Here is a 22,615-nt window from a genome sequence, read left to right on the forward strand (position 1 = left end):
CTTTACAATGTTGTGCTAGTTTCTTCTGTACAATGAAGTGAATCAGCTATGTGTATACATATATTCCCTCCCTCATGAGCCTTCCTCCCTCCCCCACCTCCAACCCACCCACCCAAGTCATCACAGGGCACTGAGGTGAGCTTCCTGTGCTTTACAGCAGATTCCCACTAGCTATCTATTTCACGCATGGGCATGCTGCAGTCCATGGGGTCACAAAAAGTCAGACACGACTTAGCAACTGAACTACATTTGCATATATGTCAACCTTAATCTCCCAATTTGTCCCACACTCCCCTTCTCCCACCCACATCTATTCTCTATGTCTGCATCTATTTCTACCCTGAAAATAGGTTCATCTGAAACGTTTTTCTAGATAAGGTAAAAACAATTTTTTAAACATTTACAATGCATCTTAACTTACCATATTTCATTCAATGTCACAAAAGAGAATTTTTTCATTTTTTAATTGCTCTGCAGATACATCAGTGAGACTCTATCTAATCTGTTCTCCACAATGAGAACAGGAGAAGATACCAAGTATCAGAAACGTAAGTGGCTGAGCGGGGGCAAGGTTCTCCATAAAAAGGAAGGTACACAGGATAAAGCATACTGTGCCAAGACCAAGACTGCCTGTCTATCACATGCCAACATGGCACTGCCCATTGACCTCAGGCCTTGGAGGAGCACCACCAGGTAGCTGCTGCCATGTCTAGTCTACAGACAAAGAATCTGAAGCTCAGCAAGCTACCAGGACCACACAGCTAGCAAGTGTCAGAGTTAAGGTTACACCCATCCTGGGACCACCCAATACCTTCTTAGTCCATTGCTTCTTAAAGGCTCCCTAAGGTTTGGTCTTTGCTGGAAATCACTTGAGAACAGAATTCTCTTTCCATGTTGACCCTGTTTCTTTCCTTTCTCCTGCTACATCTGTGCTTGGAAGAAAGAAAGAAATCCAAGATCTACCCAATACTGGTGACCCTCACTTGAAAATTCATGAAGGTGAATCTCTCAGTTGGAGAGTGAGGTCTTCAACAAAGCAAGTGACAGTCAGGATCGCCCAGCTCTGCCTTCCTGAGCTCCCCTTGCCTCTCCCAGGGAGTGGCTGGCCTGGAAGGGGGCTCTGCCCCTACACCACACACAGCAGAACATAAGCTCACCTCCCACCATGCTCTATCCTCCAAACCTCAGTACACAAAGATCCTGAGAGCATTCTCAAAAGCTCTCCAAACTCAGGCACCCAGCCCCTTACACAGTGACTCCCCCATCCCTTACTGTGCCACTGTAGCTGTTGTAGCGACTTTCAAGAGCAGAAGGCAAGCATCTGTCTGGCCACCTAACAGTTCCCATTCTCTCTGTTCACATCAACGTCATTTCTCACGACTGCTGCCAAGGTGCTCATCATATTCCTGCTCACAGTCCAGGGATCATAATACAAAATAAATCACCAAAGAGCAAAGAAATAGAAATTTGCAAAAAGGGATGAATCTCTACAGGCCTGCTCTCCAATATTTGCTTTCAACACATTCCTTTGAAATGGGATGAAGACCAAAGGTGTGGACTGCTAGGGTCCTGGGAGAAGTATAGCCTTTCCATTCTAATTCAGACAGAGAAGGGTCCAATCCAAATCCACGACTGGGCTAGGAGAGCATCCAAAAGAGGCCTTAACTCTGGCTAATCGTTTAATTAATGATAGAAGATATGATAGTAGCCAACAATTACAGAGTACTTATTACTCCAGGGCACTGGGTTAAGCAGATGTATTTATGTTCATCATCTCACAGAATCTGAACGATGGCTCTTCAAGGTAGGTTCTTTTACCATCTGCATTTCCCAGATAAGTAAACCAAGGTTTGGAGAGCTTAAATAACTTTTTAAGTTTGTAAAGCTGGGCTGGATTTTTAGCTCAGAGAGACCACAAAGTTCTTAATTACTGTGCTCTATTGCTTCCTATTCAAGCTGCCCTGGTGGCTCAGCGATAAAGAATCCACCTGCCAATTCAGGAGACACGGATTCAATCCCTGGGTCCAGAAGATCCGCTGGAGAAGGAAATGGCAACCGACTCTGGTATCTTTGCCTGGAGAATTAAATGGAGAGAGGAGCCTGACGGGCTACAGTCCATGGAGTCACAAAAGAGTCAGACATGACTTAGCGACTAAACAACTGCTTCCCATCAGACTTTCAAGTGATGGGTATTTAGTTTCAAAGTGAACCCTGGTTTGTCTATCCAGGTGCTTAACCCACTCCAGAAAGCATTAAAGATCTTTCAATTTCAATAGACAAGGGTGAGGTCAATCCATTGGGTGGTTTAGGGAGGAGAAAGAAGGGAACCCAGAGAATTCAAATTACAACCAGAAAATGGCTTGAAGAAACTAAATACACGAGTTGGAGCCAAATGGTTTGACAGATGCAGTCATGTTCAGGAATTTGTGATGACAGGGATCGTCCTTTTTCACCACACTTTGAGCTGACTTTATAGACCTTTATCTTTTACATCCAAAGATCAAATAAATTTTTAAAAATCACATTTAATGAGAACTAGGGGAAAGAAACTGGTGGCAATTAAAGAGTAAAAATAACTTCTCTGTGGCTTCAGACCACAGGAGTTTTCTCATTTTAAGAGGCATGGGCAAATCGCTTAAACAAGGCCTTTTGGGGCTGTGTTCATCTCATGTTTCCTCCCACACCCAGTGGTGGTTAAAGTTATAGATAGTCACAGCTCTTGAACCCATGGAATCGTGCAGTAAATGGAAGTACAACCAGGCCAAATTCATCCATTCACAGATGCAACCTTGTAGCATGGATGTCAAAGCCAAGTCTCCTCTGTAACCAGTTGCTTTGTATGGAAAGGGGTTAATCAGAATTAGAAAAGGTTATGGAACCCACAGTCTTACTGAGAGACCTTCCTTCCTCCACCTCTTAAGCCCTGTTTCTATACTCCTCTAACTCTGGACACAAAGTCTCATAGTTGGCTAAAATCCAAGGAACTCTCATCTGGCCACCTCATTTTCTGTGTGCAGATTTGTTTGGGGCCAGACCATGGGAAAGACCTGATGAACCCTTCCTCAAACCTAGAATAACCGAGCTCACTGAAATACCCAAAGGCAGCCAGAGCAATTTGAGATTCCCACTTCTGCCCTACAAAATTGTATTTCAGGCCAGAATTTGGGAAGCACTCCTCAATCTTAGAATCAGGCTAACACCTGGAAAAACCCTAGGGTGTCCCTAGCTTCCCAGTGAACCTGCAGACACAAAAACAATCACTTATAGAAGGTAACTCTGAAGTACTCCCTACAATTTCTTACTTTGAGACATAATGTGGGACTGATTCAAGAGGAGATCAGTCTCAAGACAAGAAAGAAGTAGGGGTATTTAGACTATGCTTTGGGGGCCCTGGTACACCAAGGGATTTGACAGTTTCTGTTTCAAGGTCAAGTCTATCTCTGGTGTGTAACCCAAGCCCATTCCTGAAAGTACTGTACTTACCGGTAGAAAGTAGTGTAGTCCACAGTTGAGTGGCAGGTCTGAAATTCCCAGGATTTGAGTTTCTGGCATTCTCGATGGGCTCTAAGCTTTACCTTCACTGTCCCTTGACACAGTTCAGGTACTGGTTTTCTCTGGGGTCTGTTACAGAACTCATTGGACTCCACTCTCCAGGACTCGGCAAAGTCATCCACATCAAACTTGAAGCTTCCATCTCCACCAATTAAGTCATCACGCTTATGTCCATTGTAGTTGCCACAAAGACCACAGAGTTTGCCCTTGAGATGGGGGGCAGCCATGACTTCTACAAAACTGTCTCCATCCCAGGATATTTCCAAACCTAGAGGAAACAAGAAGCAATCACTCTTGAATCCACCAATAGTTTTCAAGTGTAGATTCTTATACAGTACATATGACTATCCTCTAACAAGGAAGACTAAGGACCTCACTAAAATCTTGATTACCTTTCAGTCTCTCCACATCGAACACTGTGTGATATTACACAAATCAGTTATTGGGGCTTAGAACTTTTTAAATGTATGAGTTTTGCCCTTACAATGTTATCTTATATGTAGTGTGACTTACAGATGATTCTTCATTGACCATGTTACTCTACAGTTTATATTTTTGCCCTTTTTCAGAGTAATTGTCTTGGTTCACATCATGTTTTCATTTATCCAACAACGACTATAATGTGGAAATGGAAAGATAACAAAGATGATAATTTGAAATGTAATTTTCTCTTTATCTAATATTCTCCCCATATGATGATATTTAGAGCCAAGTGAAAATTTCCAAATTATTTGCCATAGTGGAAGTATTAAAGTAATAAATATAAAGCTTCTGAACACATCCTCTTCAAAGGACAACACTCATACAAATGAAAACATTTGCCTCCCATTATTTTAGTCATCCATGAGATACACACAGCTGTTTAATCCATGCTTCCATGGTTGAGATGTTATGAGACCTAGGTTGGGGTCTCCATGCATACCTGGGCTGATCATAGCTTCAACATTTGAGCAAGCATGGAGGCTACCAGGCCATAGGTCAAAATTCCTCATGTGCTGGACAGAATCACCTGGACAGCACTGTTCACTGAGGAAACGATCTTCATTCCACAAGGTTGAGAACATAATCCCCTCTTGGTTTGCTGAACTGACCATCTAAACAGTTGGAGAATTTGAGAACATTCATTTTCTCCCGACCTACTAGCCCTGAGTGTCTAGGATTTACTGTAACAAGTGACCCCACTGAAGAGTGGAATCTCTGTCATGGGTCGGACGGCCAGGCTCTGCTGTCACACAGCACAGATCAGTTTGATCAGGATGCCAGGAAGAAATGATGCAGTATGTGAACACACTACCCATAAGACAAAGGAGAGGGTTTCATGAAAAGTCTTTTGAGGATCAACCCAGAGCAAATGATGATTCTGGTATTAACATTTTCTTTATGTCTCAAGTGTGTGGTGGAAGTTCTTCTTACTGTTCTCTTGGTAATATCTTGGCAGTGCCCGAGCTACCCAGTGAATGGATGAACTAGGTACCAGTGCTGTAGATGAGGACCGAGGGGACATCTACAACAGGTCACAGTGCATTTCTGCTCTGGGACTCCTCCTTACTCACTGTCACTGTCTCCTAAGAGTGACAGCACACAAAGAAAGCTCCATTTTAACAGAAAAAAATAGAAAATATCCCCAGCTGTGTGTTTTCAATCTTATCCTCTTGGATTTCTGACAAAACCTAGTCTTTGATTTAGTCCTTTCTGAGTATCCAGAGAGAGCTTCTTTTTCTTTTTTTTTAAGAAGACTTTATCTTTGTTCCTGAAGGATCAACATTAGCCTGATGAGTAAATGCTCAGAAGATGCTCAGAAGTTGGGAGATAAGGTGGTGATGAGAAAGACAAAAGGGGTGGGGAGGGATGGAATGGATCTTGTTTGAATATAAAATTGGCATAAGGCAACATTAGAGTGATGTAAGAGCAGTAGGAAACACCCAGAAGTAAGATGCTACAGATAATATTCCCTAAGCCAATATTCCTTTGGTCATTGTCCTAGAGGAGAGAAACCTGGCCAAATAGCATTCTGCAAGCAGGTCACACAACTGACATAAGAAAGAGTTACAGATCTGCTTTAGGGGAAATTATTGGTAGAATAAACCAGTGGTCCAAAACTGGATTTCTCAAGAAATAAACCGAAAGACTCACATGGAAATCACGTATGGTACATGGAAATCATGTATGGTACGTGAAAAGAACGGAAGTATTCTCAGCCCAAGGCAAAGGTAGAGAAGGTTTCTTGGTCAGGAGAAGCAACTCAGTTCCCGAAAGCAATTGAATAGAATTAGCTAAAAGAAGTTAAGAAGGTCATAAGAAAGTCTCTTTTGGGCTTTGGGAGTAACTGAGTGAAGAGAAGACAATGATGGGACAAGATGATCAGAGCAAGGACAGGCTGCTAGTCTGTACACACACTGGACTGATCTCCTGTGAGGATCTCAAACATTGGGTCAATTCTGACAATCACAACTATTGTATAAAACAATTTCTATTTCTTCATGCCCCATCATTGAACACAGTATCTGGCACGTAGTATATTCTCACTAAATGAATGAATTATCCTGTAAATTGACACAATGAGTCAGCAAAGCCAAAGAAATTTGTGAATTTCATGCCAGTTAAGACACTGAAATAACATTTTGAAAAAAGACAAGCAAACTGTAATTTGATTTGTAATATACTCTCTAAGGTATAAAAGAAACTTGACCTCATACTCCTGTAACTAGGCAGCTGCCCAGCCAGAGAAACGAAGGGAGAAAATCAATTCCATACAACGTTCTAACTTTTAGAGCATAATTCCAAAGATTTTCCACCTTGCAAAATTTTCCAAACTACAAATCTCTTTCCTAGACAGCAGGCAAACACTGCTCTTCCAAGTGCCACATTGGTCGAGAATTTACATCCAAAGAAGCTCCAACAAAATTACTGGCAGTGATACAATAAATTTGAGATTTTGGGCAACTGAGTTCATGGGAATTCAACTCACAGGGAACAAGTCAGTCATTCTTTCTTTGCAATGGACTGGTGGTTCCTGCATGCTTAAGAAGATGCAGGCCCACTGTGTTTTAAATATACTCTTCTCAAGACTCTGGGCTTCTCTGGTTGCTCAGATGATAAAGAATCTGCAATATAGGAGGCTCATGTTCAATCTCTGGGTCAGGAAGATTCCCTGGAAAAGGGAATGGCTACCCACTCCAGTATTCTTGGGGTTTCCCTGGCGGCTCAGATGGTAAAGATTCTGCCTACAAGGCAGAAGGCTTAGGTTCGATTCCTGCTTCAGTAATATTCCCTATCCACTCCAGTATTCTTGCCTGGTGAATTCCATGGATAGAAGACAAGCTACATACAGTCCATGGGGTCATAAAGAGTCAGACATGACGAATGACTAACACTTTTGCTTTTTTACTCAAGACTCTTGACATCTCTTTCATGAAACACAATCCTCAAAGTAAGAGAATAATTTGTAATTCACTCCCTTTTTCTCCTCTTTTTATCATTATGTTAAGAGGATATTTACAGAACAGTGTTAGGCTTCCTATTGTGTTTGGATGACTTACTTGACTACAGATGACTTTGTCTATTCTTGTATCATATACACACGTATTTGCATGGTTATTTTTACTCTCTACACTAGTAAAATCCATGCAAAGTAAATTACAGTAGTGACAGGCAAAAAAAAAAATGAATAAGTTGTAATTGAAAAACTCATTGCTTTTCCAAAAGAGATTTTAAATAGGCATCTTATGAAATGAAAATGCCATGGAAGTGTTTGAGGGTTTGGGGTTAGTCTTTTCTGCAGCTGGGATGAGTTTCCCAATGCTCTGCATGGGAAATTGGTAGAAACAACTGGCAGTCAGAAGGCCAAAGCTGAAGCACATGTCTCATCTGGGATGTGAGCAGCAGCTGCATTCCTTCCACTGGATGAAGAGTCTTCCAATTTTCCTTTGCACCAGTGAATGTTTTACCAACCTGTTTTTCACCCTTCAAGTGTGTGACCTGGCTCCAGATTACTAATTTTTTTTTGGTGGGAAAGTTGTCGGTCTTTTATTTTGTAGTTGCTTTTGTTTATTTGTTTTTGGTTGTTATTGTTGCTTTTGCTGCAGTCCACTTTTAAGAGAGAGGAGGTGCAAAATCTGTAGATATACCATAGTGATGCTTAAAAATGGAGAATTTTTTCTGTTTAGAGTTTAAACCAAAGGAACATGTGTGTGTGTGTGTGTGTGTGTGTGTGTGTGTGTGTAGGGAAGCCTCACATGCTGCTGTTCATAGGGTTGCAATGAGTTGGACACAATTTAGCGACTGAACAACAGCAACATACATATACTTCAGGTTCCTCAGATGTGGAGTTTTACCAAAAGTAAAATACAAAGCCACACTCCCACATGTTAATACTTTCAGGTGGATCTGACGTAACTTTTTCAGGTGGAGTTGATGAAGTGAACAGATGGCAGAAAGGAAATATTTTAAATGATTTGCTAAGTGCCGAGAGTTGGGCGGGGGAGAGAGGGGAGTTGTGACAGGAAGAAGCAGAGCTTTCTCAAGCTTCCAAGCCTTGCTTTGCCTTCTGTACTACCCTAGTTGCTCTTAGATATGTAACTACTGCTTAATTCCACCCAAGCTACACAGCCACCTGTGCTCTTCTGCCAAAAGATTCTATCATGAAGTGCTGAGTCTATAAACCACAGGCGAAGAGTCATTTCCCTCTATCTCCCAACTTACACCTGCAGTCTTGATTTAAACGGCTATTTCAAAGAAATAGCCTTTGATCACTTGAGCTTATGAAAAAGATTATGGAGGAAGAACAAACATTCAAAGGATATACTGTGATATTTTAGATAGACAATCAATAGGTAATAAAAATGAAAACATCCCTAAGGGATAGTACAAACTGAGATTTGGGGACCAGAGTAGAAAGGACTATTGTCTGGAAATGGAATTGTTCCATTCAAAAGATAATTTCAAAGCAATTTTAGCACCCAGAGATATATAGTTCTTCCCTAGGAAGCAGGTTTGTGCCCTCCGTGTGCTACAGGAAGTTGGTCACCTGCGTATAAAAGGTACCACATAAATTAGCTGCATCATGGCAAGAGAGATGGAAAAAAGACAAACTGCAAAACTGAATTCAAGGCCTAGAAGAGTTAAATTGACTAATCCAATTATGGCATTTATGACCTATTATTATTTTCTTAGCAGCCTCATCCTTTTGCTCATTTTTACCATGTGAAGTCCTTACAAAGAGGACATTTATTCCGTAAGGTATTGCCAGCTGTGAGAGGAACAGCTCTGAACCTCCTCCACTGTTAGTAATTCTGAATATGCAGAATTCCTTTGAGAATTGGGTTGTGGCTAATAATTTCCATATCAGTAGTATCCATTATGTTCAGCCGGCATGCAAAAAGATAAACAAGGTACTTCTAATTAGTCTGTGTAATAATAGGTCGTTTTGTGTCCATTTTACGTGAAGCCACAAATTGTTGCCTCCTTCAAAGAGATGAGCTGAGGCCTACATGTGCAGAGTGACATGTCATTTGAATGTTAACAACTGGTGTCTGAATTTTCTGGGGTGGATTAATCCCTCTGAAGTTGAAAGAACAGAACTCTTCACATCTACCACTTTCAAAGTGAACATTCTTCTCTATAGAATGCTCGAATACATTAATATTTAACATTTCTCACTGAAACCATGTCATACTCTCTAAATAAAAATCTCCGTGGGTTTCTCTTTGGTTTCCTGCCTTTGTTTAGCTAAGCTGGCATTTCATCAGCTCAAATCAATTTACCGAATATATTTTGACTTGAACAGAAAACAGGGTTCTGAAAGTACCATGGAGAACAATCTCTGCATTCCCTCAAAAGTGCCTGCTCTATCAAATGTTTCCCTTTCTGATCCATATTAGATAAAGAAACTGGAACCCAAGTGATGCTTTTACATTGTTAAATTTTCATCAATGCAAAAAGTAAAAAAAAAAAATATATATATATATATATGCTGACTTCCTCAAATATCATGCTTAAAGAAACAGCATGCTAAGAGGACATGCAATTCAATATCCAACTGACCAAAATATGCACTAACCAAAGGCAGCATGGAAGGAAGCATTCATGATATCATACAAAATGTTTGAACAAACTGAATTCATTCTTTGGGGCTGATAATAAAGGGTAGAGTTCTGCTTCTAAGATGTCTCTCTTAGGCAACATCTCACAGACAAGAATGTGGGCCTCTGTGAACCCCTATGAGTCACTTATTAGCAACTATGAACAGTTTGGCTTAGGGGGAATGTATCTGCCAGTGGAGTGGCAACAGAGTCCAGCAAGTCTCAGGCAATATGTGATGCTGAGAAAAGGTCTCAGAATCAGTGGCCAGCTCCATGAGCCCATGGCTGGAGAGAGTGCTTTCAGAGCAAGCACCCTAAGTGTCTTCCAGCAGGAGCTGACAGTTGTGCCCATCAACTCAATAAGCAGCCTTCCCCAGGTCCAGAATGGACAGGACTGCTGGTCACACAGCCCATCATCCCCACTCCCATATGCACACCCACAGGTTTGTAGTTTGCTTTTGAGGATTCCCTCCTTCTTGGACAGATGTTAACAAGGAAACACTCTTTCTCACAGATGTGAAACTGCACATGACTAGCTGAGCTGGGAAAGACACTGACAATTCCAAGCTGGACATCAATGACCTAAAATAGCAACACAACATGAGACAGTGGTTATCCGGAGAGAACAACTGCTATTTTCGGAATGAGGATGAAAAGACACTGGATGTGGACAGATCGCATGTTGCGGGTGACTGGCATCAGATTGCAAGGCTCCTCGGTATGCCAATTTTCTCCAGCTATTTTGTGGCATCTGGAGAATGAGGCAACCCCTGCAGTTGGTGGACGTCTCTGCCTCTGGTTTTCCTCCACGGAGGAGGAGGGGGAGCAGCTGCAGCTTCTGGGCACCAGTTGGTGAGGCAGAGGGAAGCGCCAGAGGTACACAGAAGGCCCTTGCTTCTGGAAGCCCACCTGCTTTGGTCGTCACTTTCAAGAGGTAGCCGTCCAGGTCGATGTGGAACTGCGGCGCGTGGCAGGGCAGCGCGATGCGCGAGCCGTTCCAGCGCACCGTCAGGTGCTGCTGGAGGCTGACGGTGCCGGCGCCCAGCACCAGGTCCACCGACTTGGTCCAGGAGAAGGAGCGGGTCCTGCGCGCGTCGTTCTTCACCAGCACCTGAAAGGGCGAGGCAGGGGAGGAGCAGTCTTTTGTCAACACGTACTGACACGTCCCCTGAAAGTTAAATGTCCGTCCGTCAAAAGTGTTGTAGTGGGGGTCTCCAAACACCGTGCAGACGCCGGGCTCTGCGGATGAGTGAGAGACAAAAGCAGGTCATAAACCGAGCACAGGATTCAAAGAGAAAAACAAGGGTCTCTGCAATAAACTTGATAGGGGCAGGTAAAGGGAGGGCCTGAGCAGAAATACACTAAGGAAAACCAACTTAAAAAAAAAAAAAAAAGTTCAGTTGTTCCAAAAGTTTGTACCAAATCTCATAGGATATGAAGTACTTCTGGTGCTTTTATACTTAAAAGTTACTTAAAACACTTCTGAATTTTTAAAGCATCTCTATTTTAGAGCCTTGATATGCTTCTATGGTCTTAATGTCAAGGTTAGAGAAATGAAATTAGGATGATTTTGTAAATAGAACTGGCCAAATTTCATAATCCATATAAATGAGAACAAAAATATAAATAAAAGGCAGCAGCATATATGACAATTCATCAAAGCAACAATATTGTTTCCTTTTAACTGATTCAAAAAATCAGGGAACATGGTATTCTAAATGTTATTCATGGTCTTAAAAAAGTATTATATTCAATACTCATATATTTCTAAGGACAGATAAACAGACTTGCCAAACAGATACATGTTTAATGTTAAGAAACAAAACACTGATGAAACTGTCTCTGTGTATTTTCTAGAAATACAAGCCTCCTATATTTTGATCTTTGTATTCAAAATCAAAAGTTGGATAAAAAATAAATTGCAAACCCCATCATTTATTAAGTTTAAGAAATTTCAATGAATTCATCACTTCAAAATACCAGTAATACAATACTATGAGACCCAAGTAAAGTTTTATGCTTTAGGGCATTCCAAAGGTTTATATAGAAAATTAAGTATCATTTCTTTTTTTTAAACAAAATTTGACATTGATTTGTTTCCCATAAAAAGATATTTTATCTGTTTTAAAGAAGGCATACACAACCAGGAAATGAGAAATTCAGAGAAATTAGTCCAAACTAAAATAAAAAGATCAGTTTCTAGAACAGGTCAAGAACATGACACTATCTCATATAAATAATAATTCTGAAGATGTAAGGGAAGAATGAAGCATCCATTGGGAGGAAGGATGTGCCAACAGATTTGGTAGGACCAACTGGATCCAAAGTAAATATGTGCGTTTAATTTCTAAAGTGTTTGGAAATTAATGTTGTTTTATGATACATTATGTCATTTCATATGTCAATTTCATGTGACTCCACATAAATTAGATGTATTGGGAATTTTATAAATGAATTACTTGTCTAAGTTAGCTTTTCTTGTCAACATTTAATAAAGACTCACAGAACTGATCGTTTCTGATATGTAGGGTTCAAATACTTCAAGGATTATAGAAAAGGATTACTTAGGGGAAGAAGGTGGGAGAGAAAGCTTGAGAGCTCAGCAGCAACATTTTAATTCACCCTCCATTTCAATTTCTTTCTTATCCTTTTTATGGTTGGTCTTTCAGTATAACTCAAATTTTACTCAGTTTGTTGCAGCGCACAGCACCCAGTCCCCACTTTCCAAATCCTATACCCAACTCCAACTAGTTTTCCCACCTATCTAACCACTCCATACTGCATTTTTCAGTCCCCTTCTCCATGTTATTACTTTCAAAATTGTCCTATTACACATTTCTCTCGCATTCTGATGAATGGAATCCCTCCCTGGTATGAGAATGGTGCTTTCTGGTTGATAGGAAGCAAGGAAGTTCTTTGGGACACCCCAAGTGGCATCAGGAGACATATAGTTCAAAGTTAATACTACCACATGCCACAAATGAACTAAATGTTAACCTGACCACCAGATGCACCAAATTCAAGCAAAGGGCTTTTTCAGAGTTTTTAATGCCACATATTCAACAAGAAAACCCAGAACCAATCAAGGCTTTTGAGCTCTCGAGCTCGTAACAGATGGATTTCAGCTTGCAACGGCCAAGACATAAATGAAGGAGCTGAAATTATACTCCTGAGAAATCCGCTCTCTGCTGTTGAGCAAGCACAGGGAATCCCTATATTTCTGCCTGGAGTCTGCAGGGGACATCGTATGGCTTCTCCAGGTGTTCTGACTCCAGCTGCATCAAAATTATCACTAACAAACACAGTAATAGCTAACATTTACCAAGAATTCACTACACACCTTAGCACTGTTCTCCATGCCTACTGATCACGGACACATTGTAAGAAAATGGATATTTAGATTTTCTCCTAACATTAAACAAAGAGCTAAGCCTTTGGCAGGAAATCCAGAAAATGAACCATTATCTAGTCATTGAAAAAGTTTGTGTAATTAATGTTCGTGCTTGAAGAAATACTTATGCCATGTTAAATGAAAAATAGGAAACCAAATTCTATCTATACAACAAATCTTGACCATGTTAAAATAAATATCCAAACACCTACAAACCCTAAAATTATAAACTGAGGTTGTTTCTTAGTGGTAGAACTATGAGTGATATTTTTTTTCTGCCTTACACTTTTCTGTTTTCATTTTTGTTGTCCTTTTGTTTTTAAGAGTCCAAGTGCGGGTGTATGTCAATAAGGTCAATTACATGGCAAACTAAATCCTCAAAGAAACAACAGAAAATATACTGCCTGCAGCATGGCCCAGGAGTCCTGGGAAAAGCTGAGCTGAATTGTAGCTGGGCAGGAAGCAGTGAGGGACATCCACGGATACCAGGCAAGGGAAATTATGTCTGAGTAGGGCTTTTCCTTGGAGAAGGCAATGGCAACCCACTCCAGTGTTCTTGCCTGGAGAATCCCAGGGACGGGGGAGCCTGATGGGCTGCCGTCTATGGGGTCGCACAGAGTCGAACACAACTGAAGCGACTTAGCAGCAGTAGCAGGGCTATCAGGAAAGATATTTTTCAAGAGGCCTAACTTGTGGAAGAGAAGGGTTCAGAGAACAAGATGATTTTCTTTGTAACGGCAAAACAGAAGAAGCCAACAAAAATTCATGAGGAAGAAGATGCCTGAGAAATACATGCTGCATTTGGGGGCACTAAAATAATTTTGAAACCTTGGCCCTTTTTTCTGTCTGCTCAAGGTCCCTATGCCAGATCCCGCAAAAGCAGCGAACACGTGCACTGGAGAAAAACTGAAAGTGAGACTCTCAGGGTTACCAAATCTGCCTCTCTGAAAAAGAAAACTAGAGAAATACTTAGGGGACAAAAATGAACACTGTATCTGCATATAAATTTTGTTCAGCAGACCCAGTAAAATAAGCCACAGTCCCAGACATCCTGATGTCCAGTCACATTCTTCTGGGAAGCCTGTAGTGATAGAGCTGAACAAACAGACCCTATCCTTGCTTGAATATATTTAAGTCAGAGGATGGGAAAATGTCAGTTTACAAGCAGCAGTATGTAAGGGCTTTTCATAGTCCTTTAAGTCAAGTCATCAGATGTCATTTTTGTTTTGGTTTGTTTTCAGTAATATGTATACAATGTCTAGGCACTGGAAAAAAAGATTAGAAGTGCATAAACCCAAATACTAATAATGTTTTTTTCTCTTAGGTAATGAAATTATGTGTGATATTTATTTTCCTCTTTCTTGTTTATGTGTATATACATTATTATTTACATTTTATTATTTACAATCACTATGTATACTCTTGGAATAAGGACATTTGTTTTTAAAAATTGAAAGTATTGAATTAAAAAGTATCTCTTTAATGTTTCATACTTTAATAAGAAAGCTAGAAGAATTAAGAGAGTCAAGCTGCTTCTAGAAAAAATTCCAATGTTTTGCTTTTATCCTCATCAGGTACATTTATTTCTGCCATGAGTATATTTATTCTAATAAGATGCCTTCCTTCTGAGAGCAGTGATTATTCTCAAAACATCCGTCAGTGAAAATTAAGGGGAAAGTGTACAACTTCATTGGAGGTGGGATGGCAACCCACTCCAGTATTTGTGCCTGGAGAATCCCATGGACGAGGAGCCTGATGGGCCACAGTCCGTGGCGTCGCAAAGAGTTGGACATGACTGGAGCGACTTAGCACACATGTATGCATACAACTTCATGTCATAAAAAAATAAGAGAAATTGAGAAGATTCTAACCCGCTTCCCCCAGAATACAATAAAACAAAAACAGAAAAGCATAAGAATAAAAAAAGTTTCATTCACGGTTCCACCACCAAGAAATAATCCTTGTTTACTATTTTGGGGTGTCAGGGGTGTGTGTATGTTTGTGTATATTTTTAACGAAGTTAAGATTATCCTGTACATGAAATTTTATTTCCTCTTCACTTAACACAAGATTTCCCCAGTCACTAAAGTCACTTTGAAAACACAGAAGGTGACTTTCATTCTCAGTCCATTAGTATCTCTGTGAACAGAATCGTCTCTCCAACTCCTTGCACCACACCGCCACGCAGATCAGCACATTTCCAGAGTAGTGTTCTAACCACAAGGAAGTCTATCAAATAAAAACATGGCTTTCAACTTTCCTCCACATCAACTGCTGCGAAATGGGCCCATGGAATTCCAGGGCCACTGGGTCTTGCAGGGCCCCCTGGGAACCCCAGGTGGGTAAGAGCTGTGATGATGCCAAGTTTGGGTCAAGAACCAGGAAAGGCTGGGATTAGAAACACTGCCCTGAGCACAAGCCCTTGTACTGTTTGTCTAGGCTCCTCTTGACATGATGTAAGCCTCCAATATAAACAGACCCAGCAGGAACTGAACTTCCCCATGCAGGAGGCTCTGGCCTCGCTCAGAGGTGTCCCTGACAGCTGCTTCCCCGAGGGGGCCTGCAAAACCAACAGAAGCTCCACCGAGGGGCACCTGGATTCCTTTCAGATTTTACACCCTTGGCTTTTTAAATCAAAACTTAATCTGACTTTACTGTGTGAATGTGGGGGAAGGGCCTAGTGAGTCTCTTTCCACTCATCCCTAATCCACCAGACAGACTTACAAATCTACAAATAAAAAGCTGATTTTTTCTTTTTAAGTTGACTAGGCACCTGAAACTGATTAAAAAAAAAAAAGATTTGATAGAGAGAGGGCTAAGAATGTAAATTTCTTTTCCAATAACTTCCATAACCTCAAATCCTTTCCAACCTCAAGCAGAAGAGCAAAGGACACATCCCCCCACATTTGAGATCTAATAAACTAAATTTACCCCTAGCCCTGGTTGACATCCTGTGTGCAGCCTCCCCACCTGAGCCCAGGGCTACCCCACCTCTCACCCTGGCTGTGCACTGGCCATGCCTGCCCACACCTCACAGTTCACAGCACTGGAATTCTTCAGCTTCTAGCTCATGTACCAACTCCCCAGGCCTCAGCCAAAGTCAATTCTCTGTTCTAAGTCCCCAAAACAAAACTGACCACGTGGCTCAGATTTTCTGAGATGGTCAGCTTCCAATACTCTATTCTAGTCACATTATGTGTTTCAGTTTGAGGGTTAAAAATATGGTCACCAAACCCACAGTATGCTTATGAGGAGGCACTTTCTACCCTAGCTTTTGTACTTCAATTTTTTTAATTTTTAAAATTTAGGTAAAATTGACCTATAATTTCATATTAGTTTTGTATGTATAATGTAATAATTCTGTTTGTATACATTTTGAAATTATAACCACAAATCTAATTAACATCACTCACCTAACATAGTTAAAATTTTTTTTCTTGTGATGACCCTATTGTTAACTATAGTTCCTTTTTATCCTAGCTTTTAGTCATAATGTATTTTTAATGCCTAAACCAGGCCTTAAACTCCTTACACATAAATTCTGTGTATACTTCTCAGTGTCTGACACACTGCCTTCTGCCTTGTACACTGGAGGATCTACCTTAATATTGGATAAACAGATTTATCTATGCATTACCAACAGCAATGACTGGTATAATCCATATTAGATATCAAATATTTTCTAAATGAAAGGTTGATTAATTAAAGATTATATTTCAGTAGGAAAAATATACTGCTCCCACTGAACTCACAAAAATAGTTAAGTTTGATAAATGGTGTACAGCAAATAATTTAATAGAATTTTGCTTAATCAATTAATTAGTTGAATTATAAACAAATTATCCTGGGTAATCCAGGAAGGACAGATGCTATCACAAGTGGTCACTTGTAAGTGAAGGAAAAAGGCAGAGAAGTGAGTGTCACACGATGATATGGCATGAGAAGAACTCAACTCACCACTGCTGGCTTTGAAGATGAAAGGAGGCTTCAAATCAAGGAAAATGGGCAACCTCTAGAATCTAGACTAGCATGAAAACAGATCCTCTCGAGCCTTGAGAAGGGATGCAGTTCTGCCAACACCTTGATTTGGACCCACTCAGATCCATTTCAGACTTCTGATCTCCAGGACTTGCTAAGATAATAAATGTGTACTGTTTTAAAAACACTCAGTTTGTTTACAGAGACAAGAGCAAAAAAATGAATTTAGCAAAAATCAAGGCAACTAGTCTGGAGTGACTAGCTCATACCAGGCAACACGCCAGATGCTTTCCATAGTTGCACTATCTCCTTTAATCCTCACTACTTGTCTACACAGGGTATATTACCCTAATTTCTTAGCAGTGAAGCTGAAGAAACTGCCATGTTGCCCGTGGTCTCTAAGCAAGTAGTAGTAAAGAAAGAATCCAACCCAATCTCTGTGGCTTTGAAGCCAGTGCCTCCCTGACCATGACTTGAAATTTCCATTTATACCCTATACCACAGCATCCCATGCAGTCACTGTTGTTAACAAATTGGGATTACAGAGCTTTTAGGAAATAGGAAGATGGGTATAGACACTCTTCCTTCCAAGTGAAAATGAGTGTATCCATTCAAATGTAGAGATTCATAGACACCCTGTTCCAAGACTAACCAATGACCTCCTAGGAGTTCATGAACCTCAGTTTAACAATGCCTATCTGATTATAAACTATATGATATGGTTCTGTCATTTAACGTGTTTACATTTTGTCTCTCCAAACACATTGCAATTTCCTCAACTCAGGGGTCTGTATCAACCTTTATCCATGTCCTCCATGACACCTTCCAGAGTGCTGGAAAGTCACTGATGTTAATACAAACTTGTTATAGAAGATGCATTTTTGACACTCTCTAATCCAAGCCCTGACCTTAAAATGTCTGCTGTCTTAAAGCTAGAAATTACTGTTTATCAGAAAAGAGAACTTTTTACCTGAGAGATGGGTTTCTCATCTCTAAATTAACCTGTCGCCCAGCTTTGAAACCACTTTAAAGCTTTGCGAATATTAAGTTGCTTAGAATAGAGTCCTGGGTTTGAATCCCAGTCTTGCCACCCACTGACTACAAAATCATGTACTACTTACATAACCTCAGTCTATTCATCTGTAACATGGGTCGAAGAACAACTACTTTGCATGGTGGTTATAAAGACAGCATTGTGAAAATGCTGAGAACATAATAGATGCTCACAGAGTAGTCATTACTGGTTGTATCATTATAAATGCTATGCAAATCTTGCAAATCTGCTGCTGGCAGAAATAGAACTGGATAAGATTGTAACATACTTATAAAAGGTAAATGTGTTGAAAAGACAATGTTGAGTTCATCTATAAAAGACAAACAAAATGTAGATTTAGAGCTTGAATGGAGTAAGCCTCTAGACCAAAAGATTGTTACCATGATAGTGTTAAACATGGGAAAGAAGGCAGCTTGCACTAGAATAGGAGACCAATCTGCCCAGAATGGGTAGTTGCTTCAGGAGATGTAAAACACCCCAGCCGTCTAAATAAACTGGCCTGAGATCTATTGTCAGCCTGAGAAGTTTAAATTTATTTCAAAGAACCAGCATTTCTTAACATGTTTTCTATGAAACATCAATCCTGCCTGTTACTCTGCCAAAATAAGTAGAAATTAAAAAGAAAAAAAAAAACCTCTGCAGCCCAAATTAGTTCGGGAGGGACTCTATACTCCATCATCCTCCTGAAAGTTTACCCTGCACACTGGCATGTAAAGGGCTCTGAGAATTCTGCAGTGAGGAAACACATTTAAGTTTACTTGACCCAGCATTTCCCTAATGTATTTAATCATAGAAACTTGTTTTGAAAATATTACTCATGAGGATCCCTCAGCACTAGCATTTCATAAAACAAACTTTGAGAAATTCTGCAAGAGACCAGTGAAGGAAGCTGGTGTAGTTTTCATGAAAGCCAAGTTTGGGTTCTGACAGTGGCTTGCACAAAGGGCTGAAGAAGAAAAGGCAGAGGTTAACAACAGGGAATAGGATGAGGGGCTGGCTGCCGTGGGAATGGGAAGGAAATTATTTATTAGAAAAGCAATGCAAAGAGACAATCAACCAGACCTGATGACTGATGATCAACATGGGAGAAAAATGCCAAAAGTATGAGAAATAACATTAAGACTCAAAACCTGTGCAGCTGGGATAAAGGGGTGCCAGAATTCAGTCAACGGATAGGGGTTGGAAACAGCCATCCATCTCTCCATCCAACTCCCAACCCGGATAATTTAGAGAATCAAAGGTAGCAACTGTTAATCAAATTCAAACACAGTCCTTTGTGAAAGAAGAATGTAGCCTCCAAAAAAGTGAGAAACTGAGATCTGCCATATTCATATCTTGCCAAGAAGTCCTGTGTTAAGGACCTGGAAATCTAGACAAATGTGAAACCAGACTGAGAGAGTAACTGCAGAAGGGGTACCATGGAGGCAGGGCCGTGAGCTCACAAGATGAGAAGGTACAAAGTAAAAGCAGAGCAGACATGTGCATTGAGGAGAAATACGAAAGGGCAGAGCAGAGGAGGGGAGCAGTGGTTGGGGGAGGAGCGCATTAACCAAGAGGAGGACCTCGGTAAGGAAAAAGATGATACTATTCATAAACATAAACTTCACATCAAGGGGAACCACAGAGTGTAGTTAATAAATCATATCTCCCAACTGCCAGGGAAGGTTAGAATTCAAGTATTGTAATCCAAGAAACTGGAGATTCAGTGATCTCAAAGACACAGATAAGGTTTTAAAAGGTGCATAGATACAAATGTTTTCAAATAGAAGCCCCTAATCATGTACAGAGGAAAGAAATTGGCAAACTTCATGTATACTTGGCAGTAAACCTCCAACATGTAGTCAACAAAGAATATACAATAGTGCTTAAAAGTTTGGGCTCTGGAGTCTCATGGACCAGGCTATTGGCATCTCATGGATCAGGCTATTGGCTAACATACCTTGGAGGAGAGCATGGCAACCCACTCCAGCATTCTTGCCTGGAGAATCCCATGGAGAGGGGAGCCTGGAGGCTGAAGTCCACATGGTTGCAGAGTCGGACATGACTGAAGCAGGCACACACCTTATTTATTAGTAATTTCTCAGACGCTCAGATCTCATTTGTAAAATGAGAATAACAGTAGCTTCCACTGCATGGATTGTTGTGAGGATTAAGTGACAGAATGCATGGAGAGCATTTATCACAATACTTGACGCAGATTTACATTCAATAAATTGCTGCTGGTAATAGGAGCAATTGTAGTGGCAGCAGAGTAGCGGTTTTGTGTTGTTCTTATTTTACTCAGAGGAAATGTGACCTCCAGAGAGGTATAAGTCTGCCTCAGGTTTGCAGACAGTAATGTGTAATTTACCATAAAGTTTTTTCCACAAAGTATATTTTTCATAGTTTGGGATTTGTATTGGTTTGTCACTTAGCTGTGTTTTACATTCACTACTGCTAAGAGATTTTGTTCATAAGTTTCTTTAGAAATTGGCATTTGCATCTTTCTTGAGATTCAAGATGGCAGCCTTGGTGAAATGTACCATATATCTAGTAATGAATTTATACATATCTTTATGTATAAAATATACTGTTCCAAAATTAGGCAAGAAAGTCACTTTCAATTAGTGATTTAATAATGGTACATCTATATTAAAACTATTTTCCCATGCAAAATTCTGGGGAGACCATACAATATTATAGAATGAATATTGGAGTAGGGAATAAAAAATGTTCAGGTTTTCATCCTCGTTCTTCCAGTTAATACTACCATTAGCCTCAACTTCCTTACCTAAGAAGTGGGAAGGTTGACCTTACATTAAGGTCCATTCATTTATACAATTCCATGATGCTAAAATGGTGAAAAGCTTGACTGGCAGAGAGATTTTGTTCTTTCTTACTCCTGATGGAATTTATACAGTTATTCCAAATTTCAAATTACATGTCTTTTATTATTGTAAGTAAGAAGATTTGGGTGATCTTCACTTACTGCTGGAACCATCTCAACCTTGAGTTTCCAGGAGGAAAAACGAATAACATGGAAAACCATGCTAGTTTGATTTTTCATTGAGCACAGAGCACACCAACTGCTCTGCACCTGAGCAGAAACGTGAGGGTATCACCAGGTAAAGAAAGCATGGGCGTCTGAATCTACATCTCTTCCTGGGTGGTGTAAAGGGAAACGCTGTCTAATTAGAAACTCTTTCTAAAATCCTTCTCCAATCTCTAATCCCCACTAGTCAAAAAGCCCTCCAGACCTCTTCCCTTCCTAACTGCAACTGGTTATCATATCAAACAAAATGACTGAGAAGTAAAGACAGAATTTCCAGTCCAAGCCCTGGGGCCAGACTTCCTTGATTTGGGCTCCACAACCTATGTTGGGCATCATTCATAACCTCAAAGCCTCAGTTTCCTTGGCTGTTAAATGGAGCTAATGACATTTACTTGGCCATAAAATGGTCAAAACGACTGTGAAGATCAAATAAGATAAAAAAAGACAGCCTAGGACCTGTTTCAATACATAGCAGATGCTAAATAAATATTGGCTGCTGTTGCTATTACCGTTACTGCCATTATTGTTAGACAATGATGATGGTGGTGGTGATGATTGTTAACAGTCACAACTTAAGAAGTACTAACACCCTGTTGAAATTGACAATAGGTCATGGATAAAAGAGGACCCCTAATAACCTCAGGGCCCTCCAACTTTACATCAATCTACAGCCAGAACATTTAAAGAAACAATATTCCTTAGAGCAGTATATAAAAGAGAACATAAACTGATTCCCTCACTCCCTTCTAATGCCGCTCCCGCCTGTGTGGGGTTTCCCAGCTACCACTGTGGTACAGTGGGGTTTATTTGCCACCCCGTCTGCTGGTTGAGCCTCAGGAGCAGTGACAAACCCACCTCCAGACACTGGAGCAGAAACTTCAGTGGCTACTTAGCTTAACACCTCCTCGGCAGGGCTAAAGTCAACACCACAAATTCTTATTCTACAAGCATCTTGAGCTCCGGTTTCAAATTTCCTCGCTTTCCTGAGTTAAGGACAGACTCCTGGTGTCCAGGGACCTGGAGTTGCTTACAGTCTTGGAGGCCAGAAACCTTGCTCAAACTCAGCATTACGAATTTGCAGAACCTCTGTCAGTGGAGACTTCTCATAAAATGGACCCCAAGGTCACTATTGCATTAAGTTGTTGCAGTCCCCCTTTCTACAACTACTCTTTAATTGGAGGTCGCTGTAGCCATGCTCGAGGACTTAAGAAAGATGTACCAAGACCAGCCAGAGCAATTGCACCATGTCCATGGTAGGTTCAAGCAGCATGCAGGGGCCCTCTTGGACAGCAGACACCCCAGTGCTGCACACAGCTGGAAACCTAACTCTTGGGGGTTTTAAAGAGTCACCTGGCAACTGTGAGCCTCCTCGCACCCTAAGTTGCTGAAACCTAATATTTCCTATTACTTGTGGGACATGTAGTTGAGGTTATTTCAATTAAATGCACATCTGTGCTCAGTATACCCTACCCTCCTCTGTGTTATGTAATCGTGAACTTTCCTTTGGGATTGGGATTCTGATGGTTAAG

The 22,615-nt window shown here is 40.6% G+C and overlaps 1 protein-coding gene across 1 annotated transcript in view; it reads right to left on the minus strand.

The window, feature by feature from the left end:
* BMPER (BMP binding endothelial regulator) overlaps positions 1-22,615 on the minus strand; it is a 252,042-nt gene that overhangs the window by 65,854 nt on the left and 163,573 nt on the right. Inside the window, exons 12-13 of the mRNA XM_019958783.2 lie at positions 10,542-10,871; positions 3,484-3,820 (exon numbers count right to left, since the gene is read on the minus strand). Coding sequence (XP_019814342.2) covers positions 3,484-3,820; positions 10,542-10,871 — 667 coding nt within the window. The remainder of the gene's footprint in view (positions 1-3,483; positions 3,821-10,541; positions 10,872-22,615) is intronic.

The sequence above is a fragment of the Bos indicus genome, chromosome 4 (genome assembly GCF_029378745.1).
Source record: "Bos indicus isolate NIAB-ARS_2022 breed Sahiwal x Tharparkar chromosome 4, NIAB-ARS_B.indTharparkar_mat_pri_1.0, whole genome shotgun sequence".
Classification (NCBI taxonomy): Eukaryota; Metazoa; Chordata; class Mammalia; order Artiodactyla; family Bovidae; genus Bos; species Bos indicus.